At 37.7% G+C, this 17,009-nt stretch overlaps 3 protein-coding genes across 4 annotated transcripts in view; all 3 read right to left on the bottom strand.

The window, feature by feature from the left end:
• The window catches only part of LOC103942515 (aspartyl protease family protein 1), a 3,472-nt gene extending 1,818 nt beyond the window's left edge, over positions 1–1,654 (bottom strand). The window contains exons 1-3 of one of the 2 annotated variants that reach the window (XM_048588456.1): positions 1,065–1,654; positions 671–806; positions 1–164 (exon numbers count right to left, since the gene is read on the bottom strand). The exon at positions 1–164 is cut by the window's left edge and continues 72 nt beyond it. In XM_048588456.1, coding sequence (XP_048444413.1) covers positions 1–164; positions 671–806; positions 1,065–1,387 — 623 coding nt within the window. In that variant the 5' untranslated portion in view covers positions 1,388–1,654. The remainder of the gene's footprint in view (positions 165–670; positions 807–1,064) is intronic. The other variant, XM_009352701.3, reaches the window with a different exon arrangement.
• A 3,123-nt stretch (positions 1,655–4,777) lies between these two features.
• LOC103942518 (aspartyl protease family protein 1-like) lies at positions 4,778–6,991 on the bottom strand. The gene is made up of 8 exons (XM_018646306.2): positions 6,665–6,991; positions 6,348–6,572; positions 6,115–6,250; positions 5,940–6,013; positions 5,735–5,834; positions 5,591–5,648; positions 5,281–5,352; positions 4,778–5,202 (listed from the first exon to the last, which is right to left on the bottom strand). Exons 1-8 carry the CDS (start codon positions 6,964–6,966, stop codon positions 4,997–4,999), a joined length of 1,173 nt encoding a protein of 390 aa, XP_018501822.2. The 5' UTR covers positions 6,967–6,991; the 3' UTR covers positions 4,778–4,996.
• A 55-nt stretch (positions 6,992–7,046) lies between these two features.
• On the bottom strand, positions 7,047–15,841 carry LOC125475713 (peroxidase 64-like). The gene is made up of 4 exons (XM_048580879.1): positions 15,680–15,841; positions 15,349–15,537; positions 8,773–8,935; positions 7,047–7,453 (listed from the first exon to the last, which is right to left on the bottom strand). Exons 1-4 carry the CDS (start codon positions 15,839–15,841, stop codon positions 7,281–7,283), a joined length of 687 nt encoding a protein of 228 aa, XP_048436836.1. The 3' UTR covers positions 7,047–7,280.
• Positions 15,842–17,009: the final 1,168 nt, after the last annotated feature.

Below are 17,009 nucleotides of genomic sequence, written 5' to 3'. Positions count from 1 at the left end.
AGGACCCCAGTAGATGAGGTGCCATTAGACAGATACTCAATCCTGTAATGACAATCACGACTTGGTGAAGTACAGCTTTGCCGTTGTGAACAAAACGTGTTGTTGCAAGAAATCCTTTTGCTTGTAGATGAATTCTTAGGGCTGTAGATTTCAAATTCTACTACCTGGTTGATAGAAGAGCTCAAGAGTTAATTGTCAATAAAATCAATACAATAAGAGCATCCTCCCTATGGATCCACGTAGGGACCAAAAGCAATAGCAATGTTAGTCCATCCTTCTAACACTATGCCTGGTAGATAGTTTTAGAAACCGCAAGATGCAAATCGGTATTTTGATGAATAACACTACAAATTAACGACGCAACCAGAAGCGTTCGAGAAAACAATGCTATTTTGTTGCCCAAGAAACATTCACCCTAAAGACACGCCAGTACTCAATCAACTCAACACCGACGATGATAAAGTTACATGCTTGAATCGAGTTTTAGTACTTATTCCCAGAGCAAATTTCACAAGCTAATGGAAATTATCACAAGCCAACATAACCGCGAAGTCAACTCGAAGCAATGACCAGTCAAAGTACTCCAAGAAATCGTGTAAAATTCACAAATCGTGTAAAATTCAAGAAAAGGCAAACAAAAATAATTGTAATTCAGATTCAGTTCACATACATCTCCATTCGAAAACTTGATGCCGTGGACGCACCTGCTGCAATTACATGGCAACCAAAGCAAATCGCTGCCCGTGTCCAACGCCACAAGATATGATGTGGTCGGCGTCCCAACAGATACATTTGCATAATGCAGACTGAAATTTCAACCCAAAAAACAAAAATTCAAACACTTTATGTACAATTTTCTTCTGAGGAATCAAATATATGGGTTTTGTGCAAAGAGGAAAACAAATTTGTGGGTTTTTTTTTTTTTTTTGGTAAAATATTCAGGACCGCAGGAAAAATTCAACAATTTAAATTATAAAAATAAAAAATAAAAATAAAAAAACCATATCAATTTAAACACCAAAAAATATGAACTTTAAGGGGAATAATGGGTGAAAAGTGCTTACTGTCCAAAAGCACCAATCCGATAAGTGATGTTTCCGTATTCAAAAGCAAGCGGCGTCGTTTGATTGTCGGCGGTGGATAGATGGCGGCCGCGAACCAATCGGTCTCGGTGGGCCATAGCAGCGTAGTACCCGGAGCTCCCCTTCTCCGGCAGCTCATCGGAACCCAGAATTGCCTTGACGGGATCCGAGAACCGGTGGTGGATATCGAACCCGTACGACCCGAGTCCGAAACAGGTCCGACAAGCCAAACCCGATACGAAGAAAAACAATAACAGACGAGCTGCGGAGAAGCTGGAAGAAGCTGTGCAAGTCCAGGCCGCCATGGCTGAGACGATTCTAGAGAGAGAAACAGAGGTTTTGGTGAATTGGGTTGGGAGGCATGAGTGGGAAACAGAGACATGTGATGAAATGGGTTTATACTGGGTGGGGCGGCGACGCGTTGACACAGACCCAATGACCCAAGCCGGCAGCTGAGAGGGGAGAGACAGAGACAGAGAGAGACAGAGGCTTGGGTGGTTGTTTAAGTTTGGTCACTGTCTACACGTTGACACAGACCCAATGACCCAAGCCGGCAGCTGAGAGGGGAGAGACGGAGACGGAGACGGAGACAGAGAGAGACAGAGGCTTGGGTGGTTGTTTAAGTTTGGTCACTGTCTACACGTTGACACAGACCCAATGACCCAAGCCGGCAGCTGAGAGGGGAGAGACGGAGACGGAGACGGAGACGGAGACAGAGAGAGACAGAGGCTTGGGTGGTTGTTTAAGTTTGGTCACTGTCAGACGAAATCCCAGGTTTGTGGGGTCCGTTCTTTTACACAAATTCTTGGAAACTTTGGGAAGTTGGGATGATAATATTCGCCATGAATATCCACTTGATTTTCGTAATTATGGATCATGATCCAAGGTATATCTCATTTAATATATTTTTTTTAACAAACGAAATTATTTATAATAAAATGGCACGATGGTGGACTAAGTCTCAGAATGATCTAGAAATAACGTGGCTCAAATTCGTCTATGACGAAAATTGAAGCTAATACATCTAACTTACAAATGAAAAATAATATCACTAGACTGCAACATTAAGTAACTTTATTTAATATACGTAGCACATTTTTATAATGTTGGCAAGAAAAACAGGCAAAAAAAACGAGTTATCAGAGAGTCCATAAAGAGTTTTTCTTTTTTTTAATAGTCTCATTAGTATTTCTCTAATTGCCAAAGCCCTCCCTCCTAAAGATTCTACTTTTCCAAAATTTGGTATTCTCTACCGTGTATTTAGGATGCTTAACCAAGTTAGCTATAGCAATATGCTTCATTTCGTGTATTGAAATTTAAGTTACTTTTCAGTAATTTGGATTAAATTAACATAACATCCGATAAACAAGACGTTTAGATTTTTGCATGTATTTATTGAGTGGACCTTGGGTTTATGCATACCATAAAAATATTAGGAGAAATGCAAATTGTTTGACTAAAATACTTTGACATAACGAATCAAATAAACAAAAGTATGATGGAAAATTATAGAATCATTTCGCACTTCGTTTTCTCGCTCTATACATCTTTTTAATTTTTATTTTTGAATTGAATAAGTTCAAAAGTTCAAGGATTTGAATGATGTCGTTTCATTGAGTCCTAATTGCATTGATTTATTCTAAAGAAAATAAAACGAAGGAACCAAAATTAACAGGTGTGAAAAAAAATGAGTTGGGGAATTAATGAATAACATGAAAGTTGAGGGGCGATTAGACAAGAAGAGAGAAATTTGAGGGTGTGAATGCGAAGGTAAACTGATTAAGAGGTCAGTTGGGTAAAGACAGACATCACATTACCAAAAAGATTAATAATCTTTACTAATTAATAAAACACTCATTCTCAACTAAAATCTTATGAAATTACCAGTTTAACCCTCTAATTAAAACAGAACATTGATAAGAAATATGGGGCAGAAATGTAATTTTATACAACCAAATTTTGCTGTTTTTTTTTTTAAAGCCTCACCTACATGTAATCCTAACATATCTCTAATTAAAATTAAAAATAAAATAAAATAATAAAAAAACTTCTCACTCCCACAATCTTTATCACTCTCTTCCTCTCTCGTTCTATTTCAAAAACAAAAATAAAAAATTTTCTTACACATTTTATGTGTGGCCATATGCTAATAATAGTAATAATAGTATAAAAAGTATAAGCAAAAAGATATTGACTTTGAAGTCATAATTTGAAAGCTCATTTAATCACACGCCATATGAATGCCATGAAAAACGGGGGCAATTAAGTTTTGTAAAGACTCTCGATCGTTAGGAGGTAAGTTTTGTAAAGACTCATTTGCAAAGAGCTTTCATATGAATGCCATGAAAAACGGGGGCAATTAAGCCGCAGAAGGTGCTTGGAACTTTCCTCCTCTAGAATTCTAGCATGCAAGTCGCCAATAAAAAATGACCACATTGACAATTTCACACCAATCTAACAAAGCCAAGAGGATATTTGAGAAAGTAGGAAAAGCATAGCATTGCAAGGCAAATGGCTTTAGACCGACCTTTCACCATCTCCTCAAACGAAATTTCAATTTCATCTGTGTCCAATTGACACCTTCAATTGACACCCCAACCAATATGGATGATACAAAGGACACCTCAACCAAAACATATGGATGATACAAAAAGGAATCAGGTGCATTTTTGCTCATCAGCTTCAAGTGATGGTAATCCTCACAACCTTATTTATTATTATCGAATGAGTTTAAATTTAAAATTTGTGTCTATCCGCTACACGCATTTAGAAATTTGCGCGACAACTATCCAAATCATTTGATGCTTCATCTCACGAATTGGATTTGAACTCATCCAACGACAATAAATAAGGTGGTCAGCACCACCAAGCACTTGAGGGCATTGAACAAAAATATTATCAAAGGAACAAGATAGAAAGATCAAAAGTTATGACTTGCTTTTTCTCAAAAGCTTGAATGGAGACATATGACTCAAATCTTTTACCATCAATCACTCTCCTAATCTTTATTTATCCACCCACTCAAAAATAAAGTTCAAACCAACCATCCATGTGGTAAAAGAAACAATTGATCATACTCATTTGATAAAAGCTTGTTGCCAACATCAGTCAGAATCGAAATTTTCATTCAAAAGTTGCACGTAACGTGCACACACACAATAAAAGATAAAGAGACCTCTTTTTCTTGGTCAAATTTATATGACTCAATTTTTTTCACCACCAATCACTCCTATTATTTGCCCTCGGCCAATTCTTATTCAAAGATAAAGTTTTTATGCGACCAAGTCAACCTACTTAGCGTTATGAAGGTCCATGAGTTGTGCCTCAGTCCAATTATTTTTTATTTATTTTATTAATTACAACCTCTTTTTCTCTGCCCTGGCAATCGGAGCTAATTACCTTTTTTTTTAATGGCATAAGCATGCACGCACAAGATTCCAACAACTGCATCTAAAATAGAGCTTTTCCAATCCACTGGTGCATGATAGACTACGGTGGGACTTTGTCGAAGGAGTTCTTTAGTTCAAATCTCATAAATGATAATTGTTGATAAAATAAGCCGGAGATCCCGTCCTGGGATTTTGGGAACTCTAAATTCACATTCTATCTACATATTGCAATTTTACAAGGTGACTGAAACATGTGCAGTATAACTGTCTATTCAACGAACTGGATCTCTTGAACTCTAAAATATTCAGCTCCAACAATAATGTGCAAATGCCTATGCTACATGAGGAAGGGCTAAACAATATGGGGGGAATCGATCTTGGCATGCTCAAGATTATCCCAATCGTAGCGTAAAGTGGGACAGATTAGAGAGGATTTAAATCTAATATATGGTAAGAGGACATTATCTAAATCGGTTTACACTATGGAAGTGTAACTGACCAGAAAAAAAGACGGCCGCATACCAGCTACAGTAGTAGGAAAAGGAGCATGACAAAATAAATCAGAGAAGAATGGCTATGGTAAGGCAGAGATGCAACTGAAGCCTGTCTATTCCTGGCCTTTTTCGTTGATTCCGGATTAGAATAGTTACCAAGCCCAGCAGCAACAGCTGGAGGCACAGTGCTAGAGTGCGGTTCAGAAGGTAAGTTAGTATGGTCCTCGACGTCGTAACCTGAATTAAGGTCCAAAAATTCGGTTATGCAATAAGGCATTGCGAAAAGCTGAGTGCATAAACGGGATTAACACCTACAGTCAAACTTCTTCCAGCCCAAAACGAATTTTTCTCGGTCAAACACAACATGGTAGCCAGTCATGAAGTTTTCTGCACAAAGAGCAACAACTTAAGCATAAGCCAACATGTAACAGCAAAACAAAAGCCACTAGGACACTTATATTAGAGTGGACTGTTGATCCGAGAGAAAGAAAGTCGCAGTAGCTGATTTGTGCCCAACAACTGAGCAATGGTCAACTAGGAATGAGCTTTCATAGCCAAATTTAAATTTAAAGACTTACTTTCATAGCCAAAAGAATTCAAATGACCTGTAAATTCAAAGACTTACGCCCAATTATATTTAGTTCCGCACTCTTGACAATGGCCAGGCAATATAACAGCTCACTCTGCAAATCATTTGCACGGAAGATAATAACCATTCTCAGGAAACGACAAATAACACCAGGGAAAAAAAAAAAGAACAAAGCAATACCTGAGTGGATATGATAATGATCGGATCATAGACTGCAAACTGGCTTCCACCTTTCATGGTTAAACTGAGACTAGGTATCAAACTAGTATTTGCATCAGGACTGCACAATGAAAGAAAGAACTTCTTGTGAATAATAGAAAAAGAATTTGAAGTTGGAAGTACGGCTAAAAGAAAATACAGAAGAAAAAAAAAAGTTTATGTAAACCTCATATCATAACAATATTCAAATGGGATCCTCGAATCAGGTGGGCGACGCTTATCTCGAGCCTGTGAATTGAACTGCAAAAGTCATAAAGCATCAATTACTTAGTTGTGTTTAAGTACAAATTGATGTTCTATTGTTCAACATACTGATATTAACTAGAAGACTTAATGCTTACACTCTCTGAAAGATTTGAATAAGATGGGTCACCCAAGTATGTGAAAGATGTTCCAGAATCAAAAATAGCTGTGAATTCGATGTCTACAAGATCTGTCCCCAATCGAATTTGAGTTACGGTGATGTTATACGTTGGACTGTGATATGCATCAGAGCATATAAATATTAAAACCTCTTTTCATGAAAATATCTCGTAAAAAATCAATTTCAAGTATCTGAGAAGTTACCACTTACTGTGATGGGTTGTAATTAAAAGGGGTCTCTTCCTGTCCTGGACTCCCCCTGTCACCGAAATTAATTCTCCCAACCCCATCATGTCCGAAACACATGGAAAAGGAATCTGATGTAAAGCCTTCCCGGGATAAAATACTAGGAACAGATATGTTTTGCATACCGAGCCCAAGCAACCCATTAGGAGCAGCAACATCCAGGAAAGAGCCGCTTTGCACCTGCCCACAACTGCACATTCACAATGCATTTTCAGCTGCATACATGAGACTTACAAGAAAGGGAACAGAAAGAAGTCCAAAGATCTCGATGACAGAACTAACCCAAAGGTAATGTATGCATCAACAAGTTTCCGATGATTATCTTCTGTTGTTAAGTGCAGAACATCCTCTACCAGTACCCCAGAGCTAGAAGTTTCAGCTGAGATATAAGAGACCGTGTAAGGGCAATTGTTGAATGTTCCTAGACAGCTATTACGGTGTGCACACAAAGTGCTGTTGCAACTGACTGTTTTGCTTGTTGACGACCCTTCAGGGTCATATTTGCTAACCTCAAAATCCTGCCATAGTAAATGAAACCTAATTACTAAAGTGCTAAAAGGAGAAGTAATAACAAATGAACTCATTAGAAAATTGATATCACAATTCTTGTCCCTCAAGCCCTACATAACAACAACATCTTAGTACTTGAAATCGACATTAAGGCCTACGCCTTTTTGCATTGATTAATTACAAAGTTTCGCATAATCTGCAAAACTTATAATTTGAATTTTCTCTGCCATATCTAGGAAGTACTTGATTAAACAAATAAATACGTAGTATGCACTCGCTAACTATTTGATTAATCTCTTTTTTCCAAATGCCGGTGTGTGACCAGCCCAAATGCAAGTATACAAGTTTCATTCTTTTTTACAAAACTGACACTCTAACCAATAACATTTCAAGAATCCATTGTGGCACCGGCGTTCCTCGGTCTGTTATTGATGGGACACGTATTCCTCAAACTTGCAGCAAAGGACGGGTGCGGTGTTGGATCAACGTCGCGTGTGGCATTGAAGTTGTAAATTCTGTTTTGGAACGATGAGCAGTGGGCGAACCCTAGAGTGTGCCCTCCTGCAGATGCATCCGAAGTTACTCTCCTTCGTTTCTTCTTCGATAACTTGCATGTATAAAATAACGGGTTCTTTGGATATAGACCCTTGAAACTCCTATTTTCCAAATAAAAACCCATCTAAATTTAAACATTCAAATAAAACCCAAATTTCAAATAGTCTACCATGTAGACAAATATATGACCAACTATTACAATACAATTACAACTTATGCCATAGAATCCTAATTTGGTCAATAAATGTTATTACTCATCCTAATTATGATGAGCAATTAAATCCATATGGATATTTTACCTTTCTTGTATCATAAATATTAGCAACATATATAAATTAATTTACCAAATTTAAAAGAGAAAGACAATCTTGTACGGAAAAAATAATATTGTTTGAATTATGTAATTACCTACATACAAATTAATTTACCTACTTATAAAATATTATACTAATAAACCTGCATTTTGAATCATGTAATTACCTACATACAAATATTATACTAATTTACCAACATTTAAATTAATTTACCTACTTATAAAATATTATACTAATTTACCTACATTTAAATTAATTTACCTACTTATTAATATTATACTAATTTACCTACTTATTAATATTATACTAATTTACCTACATTTAAATTAATTTACCTATTCCAAAAAAAAAAAAATTAGTGATACTAGATAATGTTCGAATGTTGTGGGTTTGTACTTGTAGGCAATTAAATAAACTTTTAATCTAATGCACATAAATCATGTAGGTAAATTAGACCATTTTGAAAGTAAACTAGACCCTTTAAATTTTGGTTTGATGTAATAGGTAAATTAGACTATTTTGTAGGTAAGAATTGTGCGGAACATATAGCTTTTGTTTTGTGTATTAGGGATTGGAATATTAGCCGAAGCTGTTTTAGGTTTATTGTTGTGTTGGTAGGTAAATTAACTTATATATGTAATGCACAAAATTATGAAATTAGTATTATTATTTTTCAATTGGCACGTTATAACAATTTGAAAGTTAATACATTGAATATACAATGAATGGCATGAATTATTTTGTAAAATATATAAAATTAATTAAATGGATATAACAAGTAACTGATCCAAAAACCTCATCCAAGTATTAATAGGGGTAGTTTAGGCATTCAAAAAATACACAATTTGAAAAGTCAAACTTAATTAAAGAATTTGTTTAATTGGAGGCTAGTCAATGGGCTTTATTCAAGAAAACAAAAGCAGATGGGTTTTAGTAGAGGAAAATATAGTTTCAAGGGGTAATATCAAATTTTCAGATAAAATAACAGTTGAAATTTTGAGATTAGTTTACCTGAAAGAGCCACCAGGTCATTCAAGGACAGACCTCTCTGAAAGAAGCTCTGCTGCAGTTGAGATATGTTGAAGGTTGGACCCGGCAGTTGCACGCTTTCACTAGCCTTTGATGTTCGTCCATCTTTTCTTCCTTTCGGCACGGCCCAATTCGGACCTCCGGACTGTAGCATTGATAACACTATCAGAAAGTGCAAAAAGAGTATACAGCTATGTTGTTTTACTGTCGGGAAATATGTACAAAGAGAACCGTGAATTATATATGATATAGGATTCATGTGAAAGTGTTTTTAAAATAACTGAAATCATTTTTAAAAAAAATATTTTTAGGTTCCAATATCTAAGTATTTTCTGTAAGAAGCACATAAATACTTAAAGTGCTTTTCCAGGATTCATTTATTATTTTACCAAGGATTATTCCAAAAATATTGTCATAAAAAACGCTTTCAATCATTGTAAAAACACTTCTGAATAACTCTTATTGTCTATATAGTGTGTCTAATAGTTCTGTTTTTGATTAAAAGCTTGTAAGGGGTTCTGTTTCGCATATTATGCAACAGATCTCCCATAGTTTAATAACCAATATAACAGAATTGCCACATGGCATTATCTAGAAGATGGGTTAGTTGATACAGGTAGAAGGGTACTGTTGTAATTAGTCCTTATGGGTATATAAGGATTAATAGGGTTCTCATTTGTGGTAAGAAAGTATTGTAAGAATTTCTGAAAGCATTAATACATTTTCTCTTTCTTCCTTTCTATCTCTCCTCATCTTCTTCTTCGTTTCTGGTATCCATTGTTGTTCACAGCTTCTCTGTGTTAATATGGTATCATCGCCGGTTTAGGCTCGTCGCCACTTTCGGTTCTGGTGAAGACTTCCGCTGGTTTGGGTGCTATCGTGAAGATTGGGTGCTCGAAGATTGGGTGTTTGGTGGTCATCTGGAAAGGCGTTCTTAGGAGATTTGGTGGTGCGTTTTTCAGCGAATCAGGTGCATTTGTTTCTTTCTTGGCGCTGTGATTCAATTTGTTGGAATTTGATTGAAGTTGGGTCAATTTGTTGGAATTCGATTAAAGCGAAGATTTGGGGTTTTTGATAGAATCTTGATGTGTTGATTTCTGTTCTTGTTATTCTATGTGTTTGTTCCTTGGAGTATCATTCTCTAGGACTTGTCGATTTGAAGAAGAAAGTGTCATTCTTTCTATGAATCTTGGAGTTTCAATCTCCTGAGCTGTGTTTGTTCCTTGGAGTATCATTCTCTAGGACTTGTTGGTTTAACCAAGAAAGTGCCATTCTTTCTATGAATCTTGGAGTTTCAATCTCCTGTGCTGTGGTATATTGGAGTATCAATCTCCTGATTTGGTGTCTTTAGTCGAAGTGTGCAATTTGGGTTGTGATTTGGAGTGTCATTCTCCTTACTTGGGTATTGTTTTGTGAATTTTTCGAAGTCAGTTGTGTGTTCCTTGTTTGGTAATTGTTTTGTGGTTTGCTCAGAGTTGTGGTTGATAGAACTCTTTTCAATGGCGTCTTCTTCATTCAAGATTGAGAATTTGTTGGGTATGCTGACTATAAAACTTCGAGATGATAATTTTGCCAAATGGGCTTTTCAGTTTCAGTCGGTTCTTAAAGGGTACAAATTGTTTGGTCATTTTGATGGTACGATTGGTTGTCCATCAAAGTATGCTGTGAGTTCAGAGACTGGTGTTACAAGGGAGATTACCACAGCGTTTCTTGATTGGGAGTCTACTGATATGGCTCTTATTAGTCTGCTACTTGCTACACTAACAGATGAGGCAATGGAGTATGTCTTGGGGTGCAGGACTGCTTTTGAAGCATGGTCAAATCTTGTTGAAAGATATGCTTCTGTTTCGAAGTCTAGGGTTAACCATTTGAAAACAGAGTTGCATACGATTCAGAAGGGGGCAGATAACATTGATAAATACTTGTTGCGTTTGAAGAATATCAGAGATCAGTTAATGGCTGCAGGGGAGACAGTTTCTGACAATGATATTATCATTGCTGGGCTGGCAGGTTTACCTAAGGAATATGGTGTTATTCGCACAATTATCTTGGCACGGGAATCTTCCATTACCTTAAGGGAATTTCGTGCTCAACTACTTGGAACTGAAAAGGAGATTGAAGGGGAAATGAATCTGCTGCCTCAGAATATGGCTGCTCTTTTTGTTCAGGGTTCTCAGTCTGGGCAGAATGCTAGTTTGGGTTCTGTCATGTATGGAGGTGGTTCTTCGAGTGGTGCATCTTCGTCAAATTCTCAACACCATGCTCATATACCTGCTACTACAGCAGGCACTATTATTCAGCAACCACAGGGTTCATTTAATAATGCTCATCAACATGGTGTGGAGTCCCAGATGTTTGGTTCTAATATGTTTCCTCCAGGGCATCATGATCAATCTTGTGGATATGGTTTTGTAGCTCACTCTCATTCTGGTCAGCAGCATGGGTTCAAATCTCAGACCTACAATGGGGGTTACAGGGCTGGAAATGGTGGTCAATTCAGGAATAATAGCAGCAACTATAGAACTGGTAATAATTTCAGAGGACGAGGGTTTTATGGTGGAAATAGTCCTTACTCTTCAGGGACAAGACAAGTTCAGAATGTTACTGGGTCGTGGTCCGGCAATACAGAAGCTAGAACAAATGTTGTAGTTGAGTGTCAAATCTGCAATAAAAGAGGTCATACTGCAGTGAACTGTTTTCACAGAAATACAGGAAATACACCAGCTGGTTTCATTGTGGAGTGTCAGATATGTGGGAAAAGAGGACATTCTGCGCTTGACTGTTTTCATCGGGCCAACTACACATATCAAGGTCAGCCACCTCCAGCCTCACTGTCTGCCATGAATGCACAACAAACATCTCAGGCTCCTCCTCAGGATTTGTGGATTGTGGATTCAGGTGCTTCACACCACATGACTGCAGATATAAATGCATTAAATCAAGTGGCTCCTTATCAAGGGTCTGATAATATAACCATTGGTAATGGTTCAAGTCTACCAATTAAGCATATCGGTTCCTCTGCAATTCATACTTCTGATCATTCTCTTGTTCTCAGTAAAGTTCTTCATGTTCCAAATATTGCCAGAAATCTTCTTTCAGTTAAACAATTGTGTGCAGATAATAATAGTTGGTTTATATGTGATGAGTGTGAGTTCTTTGTGCAGGACAAGAAGACAAGGGAGGTGGTGTATCACGGAAAGAGTAAACCAGAAGAGTTATTTCAGATTCCAGTGGTTAAAGCTTCTAGAGGGCACAAGTTTGTTACAAGAGATCCAGTGGCTTACTTTGGGAAAATGGTGAAATCAGATATTTGGCATCAAAGGTTGGGACACCCTGCACATGATATTGTGGCTGCAATGTTAAGGCAATCTAAGGTTTTACACAAGTTAGATGAGACTTATACTACTTGTATTTCTTGTATTAGGGGTAAAATGTCTAGGATACCTTTTCCTGTTAGAAATGACAGTTGTAGGGTTCCTTTTGAGAAAGTTCATACCGATGTTTGGGGTCCAACACCTGTAAAATCTGTGGAAGGTTTTCGATACTATGTACTTTTCGTAGATGAATATACCAGATTTACTTGGATATTTCCCATGTGCAACAAATCTGATGTGTTTGCAATTTTTCTCAAGTTCTATGCTTTCATTCATACTCAGTTTGGGTTAACAATTAAAGGTTTGCAAACAGATGGTGGAGGTGAATACACTAGCAAGCGGTTTACGTCCTTTTTGGCTGCAAAAGGCATTCTGCAGTTTATTTCTTGTCCTTACACACCTCAACAGAATGGGATTTCTGAGAGGAAACATAGACATGTGGTGGACACTGCTCTCACTTTGTTAAATGCTTCTGGTTTAAGTAGTGAGTTTTGGTACTTTGCTTGTGCTCATGCAGTTTTTCTGATTAATAAAATGCCGTGTAAAACCTTGTCTTTTAGTTCTCCCTATCAGCTACTATACAACAAAGTGCCTGAGGTACAGTCCTTAAGAATTTTTGGAACTGCTGTGTTTCCATGGATCAAGCCGTATAACAATCATAAATTGCAGTTTAAGTCCAAAATGTGTGTTTTCTTAGGCTATGCACTGGGGTATAAGGGAGTGATATGTTATGATCAACAGTCTAAGAAATGCATTATATCACGGCATGTTATTTTTGAAGAGTCAATATTTCCAGCAAGGTTGGGGCCTTCTCACAGTGGTGTGGCATCCGCTGAGACAGTCAATCAAACTCGCTCTGTGGTTATACCATTTCCTATTCCCATGAGGTCTACAAGGGGTCAGTTTGAGCACAGTCAGATACCATTTCCACAGAATCACATTGGTGCAGACTCTTCAGCATCGACATCTAATGGTTCCTACTCTACAACAAGTGATACACCCACTCCACCTCCTTTGCTTCCTGTCCTCGATCCTACTCAACTTCAGGTATTATTACCTTTGTCTGAGCATTCATCTAGCACTGATTCACATGTCTTACCTGTACACCAACCACTTCATCCTCGGATTCAAACTCGATTACAAACAGGTGCTATTTCACGAAAGAATTATGCAGCGTATTTGGCAACTTTCCCTGAGTTAAATTCATTACAAATACTGGAGTCTTGCTCTGATATGTCCTGCTCTGGTTCGATTACTAGTGCATGTCCTGGAGTGTTTTCATTCCTAGCTGATATCACAGAACCTGAAGAACCTAAAACTTTTAGGGCAGCATCGTGTAAATCTGAATGGCAACATGCTATGCAAGAAGAATATAATGCATTAAAGGCTCAAGGTACATGGGTTCTAGTTCCACCTCCTTCTCACAGAACAATTGTAGGTAGCAAATGGGTGTATAAAATAAAGAAACATCCAGATGGAACAATATCAAGGTATAAGGCTCGGTTAGTTGCTCAGGGGTACACTCAAGAACAAGGGCTGGATTACTCAGAGACCTTCAGTCCTGTGGTCCGACACACTACTGTTCGATTAATTCTTGTTTTAGCTGCACAGCTTGGTTGGAATCTGCGACAACTAGATATTAAAAATGCTTTTTTGCATGGTGATCTCGAGGAAGAGGTCTACATGTAGCAACCTCAAGGATTTGTGGATCCTTCCTGTCCAAGTTATGTGTGTAAACTCATTAAATCTCTATATGGCTTGAAACAAGCCCCGAGAGCCTGGAACTCGAAGTTCACGAGTTATCTTCCATCCCTTGGTTTCACAACTTCCTTATCTGATACAAGCTTATTTGTTAAAGTAGATAAAGGGGATATTGTTCTCTTATTGCTCTATGTAGACGATATAATCCTCACTGGTTCCAACCCTACAACAGTTCAAGCAGTGATCAGTGACCTTGCAGAAGTCTTTGATCTCAAAGACATGGGCATATTGTCTTATTTCTTGGGGTTGCAGATTCAGTATAAAGAAGATGGATCATTGTTTATCAGCCAATCGAAATATGCTCAAGATCTCCTCAAGAAGGCAGCAATGGAGACATGTAAGCCTACATCCACACCGTCTAAACCACATGCACAATTACTTGAACAAGAAGGTGCTCTTCTCTCTGACCCACGTCATTATCGAAGTTTGGTAGGGGCTCTTCAATATTTGACCTTTACTCGGCCAGATCTTGCTCAGGCTGTTAACATGGTCTGTCAGTTTATGACTTCTCCGACTGATCTTCATATGCATCTTGTCAAACGCATTTTACGGTACCTGAAAGGAACACTTGAGTATGGTTTGCATTACAAAAAGAGCTTGGATTTCAATTTGCTGGCCTATTCTGATTCCGACTGGGCAGCAGACATAAATACCCGACGTTCAATAACTGGTTTTGTGATTTACTTGGGCGATAATCCCATTTCATGGCAGTCTAAGAAGCAATCCACCGTATCTCGCAGCTCTACTGAGGCTGAATACAAAGCGTTAGCACATTCTGCAGCTGATTTGTTTTGGATTCGATCTCTTCTCAAAGACATGCATCAGCAAATTTTGGTGCCTCCAGTACTTTACTGTGACAATCTGAGTGCTTAAGCTCTAAGCTCCAATCCTGTCTTTCACTCGAAGATCAAACATCTTGATACCGACTATCATTTTGTTCGTGAAAAGGTACAACGGGGTGATTTACTTGTCCAATATATACCTACTGAAGAACAGGTTGCAGATGTATTCACCAAAGGTCTGCATGGTCCTGTGTTTGTAAAGCACTGCCGACGACTTGCTCTTGCTGTTTCAGGTCCAGTTTTAGATCCCGTTTTAGGTGTTTAGCTATTTCAAACTTCACCTGGCAGATCCATGTTCAGTTTGAGGGGGGAGTAATAACCAATATAACAGAATTGCCACATGGCATTATCTAGAAGATGGGTTAGTTGATACAGGTAGAAGGGTACTGTTGTAATTAGTCCTTATGGGTATATAAGGATTAATAGGGTTCTCATTTGTGGTAAGAAAGTATTGTAAGAATTTCTGAAAGCATTAATACATTTTCTCTTTCTTCCTTTCTATCTCTCCTCATCTTCTTCTTCGTTTCTGGTATCCATTATTGTTCACAGCTTCTCTGTGTTAATAGTTTCGACAATCTTACTTGCACAACAGCGTCCCTTGCTGCCAAAGCCAAGATATCAGCACATGAAACGACACCAGGGCAGGAAGCCTCCACTTGTTTCTTTGCATTGTCAATGACATAAAACGCATGCAGAGAAATATTTGGTGGCCCATCTTTCTCTGCTTTGCTGCCTCTGCTGGAGTCCAACAGCACAGATGCATCACAGCCCTGCAAACAAAAACAAACACTTTTGAGTTAACTCAATCAACTAATCAATGTGTTTACGCTTTCGAAACAGCTGGTACCAAAAAATATGTATTTACCCTTAGAAACAGTCGTGGAAGTGCATCCGGAGTAGAGCGGCAGGGACAGTTCTGTCGTTGGCTTTCCCCTTCTTGACAGCATTAGAAACAATTTGCTCGACATTGGGACAGCTCTTGTCGTAGTAATTCAAGCCCAGCGCGTTTGTCACTGCAGAAAATACCGAAAGGACGATGAAGATTGAGCTCAATAATGCAGGATTGAAAGCCATCCTGAGAGATTAGAACAACTTTCTTGCTTAACTCTGCGTAACTTTAAGTGTGGGACATAAAAATGGATTAGGGATGGTATTTATAGAGGGAGAGAGAGAGGGGCTGTTACTGATATGATGGTGGCCCTAAATAATGAATTAGTTAAGTAAGTATGTCTAATTAAGAAGTAATTAAGGAGGCAAAGGCACCTCACTACAAGACAATTGCCATCACATCTTTCTTTTGCACCTTTAAACCTCGACTAAAATGTTCAACGACATCTCAAGTTTGAATCTCTGGTTCCCTACAGATCAAAACATATCGCAAAACATGATTTATGTATTTTTACGAATCAATTACCATCATCTTGTAAAATGAACTCGATAATTTTATTGATTTCAAGGTGTTGATGGTCAAACATGGCACACGATTATTGACTTTTAATGCAAGGAGTTAATTAAGATGTTAAATAATTTACATACATGAAGAAAAAAAAAACCAGAAGATTCTCAAGAACATAAGGAAAGCGGAGATTCCGCAATGCAAAAAATTGTTCCAATCCAACAATTAAAACAAATATTCTCTAATTAAAAAAATGTAACAAAACTCTTCTGCATGGTTTGGTAGGTACTCCTAATCCTATTTATTTCCTTTCTTTAAAGCCTCGTGCATGCATCAGCATGCTACACCGAACTTCTCAATTCATCAACTCATTATTTTTCTTTTGCAACCGCTCGTATCTGCATTCAAACACGTATCACGGGTTTTCGGGTCGATCCAGAATATCTGGTCCGTGCTTCGGTGTCGTTTTAAATAATTTTGCCGATTTAACGGAAAAAAAAAGGAATGCGTGAAGTGGTTAGGGTTGAGACATCAAAGGTCGTCATGTCTGGGAGAGTCAATTAACTTGCGTTCAAAGTCTCCAGCTTCATTAGTTATGTTTGAGACATGATTAACTAACTTCAGTTCATCCCAACAACCTTGTCTCTCAATTCTGTTTAGTTATTCTGAAATAATTCTGGATGATTTAGGTGAGCGTTGGATCACTTAGCTAACCTAATTTTAACAATCTGGGGAATGTTTTTGAATTTTAATCCTTCAAGAAGATTAAAATTTTAAAAAATCCTGGTGTTAGATTGGTTATTGATTTTAGACCCTTAATGTGTACTTAATTCAAATTCATATTAT

The sequence above is a fragment of a genome, unplaced genomic scaffold (genome assembly GCF_019419815.1).
Source record: "Pyrus x bretschneideri cultivar Hongxiangsu unplaced genomic scaffold, Pyrus_bretschneideri_v1 Contig1, whole genome shotgun sequence".
NCBI classification, from domain to species: Eukaryota; Viridiplantae; Streptophyta; class Magnoliopsida; order Rosales; family Rosaceae; genus Pyrus; species Pyrus x bretschneideri.
Note: the sequence above shows the minus strand (reverse complement) of the source record. Positions and strands in the feature narration are given on the sequence as shown.

Coding starts and splice junctions, on each gene's coding strand:
- LOC125475713 (XM_048580879.1), bottom strand. CDS start 15,841: ATGGCTTTCAATCCTGCATTATTGAGCTCAATCTTCATCGTCCTTTCG. Junction 8,936..15,348: donor CAAGGGACGCTGTTGTGCAA/GTAAGATTGTCG, acceptor TCAATGCTACAG/TCCGGAGGTCCGAATTGGGC. Junction 7,454..8,772: donor TGACCTGGTGGCTCTTTCAG/GTAAACTAATCT, acceptor ATGCATCTGCAG/GAGGGCACACTCTAGGGTTC.
- LOC103942518 (XM_018646306.2), bottom strand. CDS start 6,966: ATGAGTTCATTTGTTATTACTTCTCCTTTTAGCACTTTAGTAATTAGG. Junction 6,251..6,347: donor TTTAATTACAACCCATCACA/GTAAGTGGTAAC, acceptor TGCATATCACAG/TCCAACGTATAACATCACCG. Junction 5,353..5,590: donor GGAACTAAATATAATTGGGC/GTAAGTCTTTGA, acceptor CTCTTTGTGCAG/AAAACTTCATGACTGGCTAC.